The 4,124-nt window shown below is 49.3% G+C and overlaps 1 protein-coding gene across 1 annotated transcript; it reads left to right on the top strand.

Annotated features, from left to right (window-relative positions):
- Window positions 1–244: 244 nt before the first annotated feature.
- Window positions 245–2,310, top strand: SOCS3 (suppressor of cytokine signaling 3). Its single transcript, XM_015416996.1, has one exon. The coding sequence runs from the start codon at window positions 262–264 to the stop codon at window positions 1,030–1,032; it is 771 nt and encodes a 256-aa protein (XP_015272482.1). The 5' UTR covers window positions 245–261; the 3' UTR covers window positions 1,033–2,310.
- Window positions 2,311–4,124: the final 1,814 nt, after the last annotated feature.

Below are 4,124 nucleotides of genomic sequence, written 5' to 3'. Positions count from 1 at the left end.
CTGTGCGCCGGGGGAAGGCGCCGTGCCCGCCTCGAGCGCGTGGCGCCTCTTGCCCCGAGGCGGCGAGAGGGGGGGAAGGCTGGCAGCCGGAGGGGGGGTTCCCCGCGGGACTCACACTCGGCAGAGGGGGCGCCTGGCTCGAGGGCGCGGGGTCCGGGACCCAGCGGGGGAATACCTCTTCAGGGCTGGCAAGCGCACAGGGGGAGGTTTCCGGCGGCAGCCACTTTCCCTCCCTGCCGTGTGCCCGGGGAGGACGGACGGATGGCGTGGGACGGGCCCTGCGGGGACGGACGGAGCAGCCTTTTGTCTCACACCTTTCCTCCCCTGCCGCGCTTCCTCTTAGGTCCGCTCGCCAGCCGCCGCTGCACTGGGCAGCAGCAGCCCCGACCTCCCGGAAAGCTGGCTCCCTGCGCCATGGTCACCCACAGCAAGTTCCCCAGCGCCGGGATGAGCCACCCGCTGGACACCAGCCTGCGCCTCAAGACGTTCAGCTCCAAGAGCGAGTACCAGCTGGTGGTGAACGCCGTGCGCAAGCTGCAGGAGAGCGGCTTCTACTGGAGCGCCGTGACCGGCGGCCAAGCCAACCTGCTGCTCAGCGCCGAGCCTACCGGCACCTTCCTCATCCGGGACAGCTCCGACCAGCGCCACTTCTTCACCCTCAGCGTCAAGACCGAGTCCGGCACCAAGAACCTGCGGATCCAGTGCGAGGGGGGCAAGTTCTCCCTCCAGAGCGACCCCCACAGCAGCCAGCCGGTGCCTCGCTTCGACTGTGTCCTCAAGCTGGTCCATCACTACATGCCCCTCCCGGAGCAGCAGCCTGGCGAGGCCTCACACCCCAAACGTGCCTACTACATCTACTCAGGTGGAGAGAAGATCCCCCTGGTGCTGAGCCGGCCACTCTCCTCCAATGTGTCCACGCTGCAGCACTTGTGCCGCAAGACGGTCAATGGGCACTTGAACTCCTATGAGAAGATGACCCAGCTCCCAGCTCCCATCAAAGAATTCCTGGACCAGTACGACGCACCCTTCTAGAGGGTTTCCTGAAGGGGGAGCACATGATGCAAGCACAAAAAAAGAGAGGAACACGTGAATTTAAAAGCAGGACAGGATGAACAAGGAACATACAGGGCAACATGGAGCCACCTTCTAGCTTGTGGAATAAGAGAAGGGATGGGCCTCTGGCCAGCACAAAGACTGTCTTGCTGTTGTTAGTACGGGAGGGTTTGCCAAGGGGTGCTTTCTGGGAGAGATGGCTGCTGCTGGACTATGGAATGGGCTGCTGCTCCAAGATACAATTGCCCTTGCCTGCTGCAGCCCACTAAAGACTTTGGTCTGCGTAGGGCTTATGCTGGGTATGAGAGAATGGTTTGCCATCTCCCTAACCAACAGAACTTTTTTCGCTCTGCACTGGCCCTGCCACCACCGCCTCTTCTAACCTCTGACCAAAACCATTCTGTAGACAATGGAATAAATGCACTGGAATCCAGCTAGTGCCTGAAGACTGATTTTCCTCAGTTTTAAGGGGAAATCTTTTTTAAATAAAAATTTTTACTTTACCTCTCTCATGCTCCTTGAGGGGCAGAATCTTTTTTCACCCCAAGCCTGTTCCTCAAAGGATGCTGGCATGCATTCATTCAAGGGACTAAGCTGTGGAATCCACATCCTGCTCTTATTCCTTGGATTTACTGCACATCACATGGGGACAATGCCATTCACTCTCTGGGCCATTATGTAAGCAAAGGAGGACATGCTTCTGAGAAGCTGCATCACTGCTTTGAAAACATCCAAATGGATAAGAAATGATCTAGCCACTTCCCCCAAAGCGTTGTTCCACTTTAGCTTCTCCTACCTAGACCAATAATGTCTTGCCTTCATTCTTGGGTTTCCAGTTCCTCAAAGAGTGGTCTCCCATCTACAGCAAGGATTGTGGATTTGTTGGGCCCTTAACTGCACTGAATAACTGAAACATACAGGAATGTAGCAACAACAGAATTACCTGGAACTCTAGCATAAGTTTTTTTGTTTTTTTAAAAAAACTGTAACCAAAATTTTGTGTGTTCATTTTCATTTTTTTCCACATCAGGGTTTTAGAAGGGCAGATGAGGTTTTGTTTTTACAGAAAAGAAATGTTTACAGTCCTGCCTAAAATCATTCTGTCTTTTATAAAGATTCCACCCTTCAGCCTTGCAGGCTGTTAGACATGCTTGAAGACTCAACCAAAAATCAAATGCGGAAGAAAACTTTGCACATCTATTTATATTTATATTCAAGGGATTTTGAAACAAAACATTCATTTAATTTATAATAAAGGGCACTATTTTTTAAATGACATGCTTGACTTTTTCTCTTCATCTTGTTTTCCTCTACCCCATTCCCTTCCCTTGGTAATGATATATGCACCCCAACACAGTTCCTGGGATCCTTGTAACAACAGTAACAAACAAGCAGGCTGTGTGACTGCCACCAGCTTCCATGTGAGGGAAGTATACTCATCTTGATAGTGCAATGGGCCTAATGGCATGATTGTATGAAAGAAGGGGACTTTCCTGTTGGTTGTGCCAGCAGGGTGCCAGAGAGAAAAAAACACTGCTCCATACTGCAGGGCTGTTTCACATAGCACATTTGACACTGAGATTCTCATCAGTGGCTTAATTCTAAAGGGGCCAGGCTGAAAACACAAAGGGTGGAGCCAGGTGGAAAGGTAGCAGACTGTGTCTTTGAACACTGACTGCCAATCAAATAGCAATAAAGCTGTGGGGGTGAGGGGCAATTTCTAGTACAGGATGGGGAGTGCTAACTGCTAATCCTCTGCCTGCTACTCCCCTTTACTGCTAATCCTACTGCCTGCTACAGAGTGCCATTTTTCTCCCAGGCAGGCTCTGAGATTTGAAATGCGACCCACTGGCTGAGAGGGAGGGACACTGATTGGAGTTCAGCACCTCCTGCTAACATCTCTTCAAATACATAACTTCTGGAAATAAACACACATGACAAATATACTCTTCTGGGCATACGCACGCTTTCATTGCAGGGGTTTATATTATGGGTGAGAAAGATTTCCTCTGGTTTCCTGAGCTTGATGACTGGGTCATTGGGCACTGTGATAAGATGGCTTGCGCAGGTTTGGGAGCTTTTCAAGGGCACTAGAAAGATTTGATGAGGAATGTCCTGGCTGCACATCAACTCCCTCAGTATTTTCAGAAAGTTGCCTCCATATCACTCTAGTATCCATTTTAAAAAATAAGAGTAAGGAGAATGTCCTTTCATTGTCTCCTGACCTTTTCCCACATGATGACTTCAAGTATTGACAGATGCACTGTGTTTTGTGCAGTGAGTGCTATGAGTGAATGCGTACTTGCCCTTCTCGGCATTGGCTTTAACTTTCTCCGTAGCAGTGCCATTCTCCACAGCCACCCACTTTTTAGGGTAATTTCATCTTAAAGTGCAAGAGCATCCCCATCAAAGGGCTGCCTCCAGGCTGCAATCCCTACTTTCACCTTGCTGGGCTATTGCACAAGTAATGTTTTCAAAATGATCATTGCAAATTTCTCTCCTGTCAAACAGTTGCATGATTGTCCATTGCAATCTGCACACACCCCACCTGCTTTCTGATGGAGTGTGAGGACTACGTGGGAGGATGATGAGATCCTGAACTGATGTTCTATTGTTAGGATTTCCAGATACAGGAGCAGGAGGATAATTTACTATTTAGTCAGTACAGGAAGCCTTCTGATTCTACCCACAATAATTAATGGTTTATAATCCACTAATCCTATAGAAAATAGTGAATTGTCCATGCTCATGACATCAATCCCTTTGCCCACCTGCCCACTCCAACACACTGGGTGGTCATGCACCTACAGAGAAATCCATGAAAATGTAAGTATATACTGCTTTATCAAAGTAGGTGCTAAATATATATTTCTGCCTCTGGAATCTGGTCTTGTCAGGCAAGATTTGGAGGGGAGGATAATTTTGTTTGAGACATATGTGGGCAAATGTACAACAGATGAATGTCACAGATAAAATGTATATCCTGTGAGAATTCAAAAGAGAGAACCACCACCCTGAACAGTGAAAGATGGTGCTGCACCTCTGGTATTCAACCCTTCACTCCTTCGCAA

The sequence above is a fragment of the Gekko japonicus genome, unplaced genomic scaffold (assembly GCF_001447785.1).
Source record: "Gekko japonicus isolate JY-2015 unplaced genomic scaffold, Gekko_japonicus_V1.1 scaffold518, whole genome shotgun sequence".
Taxonomy (NCBI): Eukaryota; Metazoa; Chordata; class Lepidosauria; order Squamata; family Gekkonidae; genus Gekko; species Gekko japonicus.
This window is presented reverse-complemented; position numbering and strand designations above follow the sequence as displayed.

Excerpts from the sequence above, each read along its gene's own strand:
- SOCS3 (XM_015416996.1), top strand. The coding sequence starts at position 262 with ATGGCGTGGGACGGGCCCTGCGGGGACGGACGGAGCAGCCTTTTGTCT.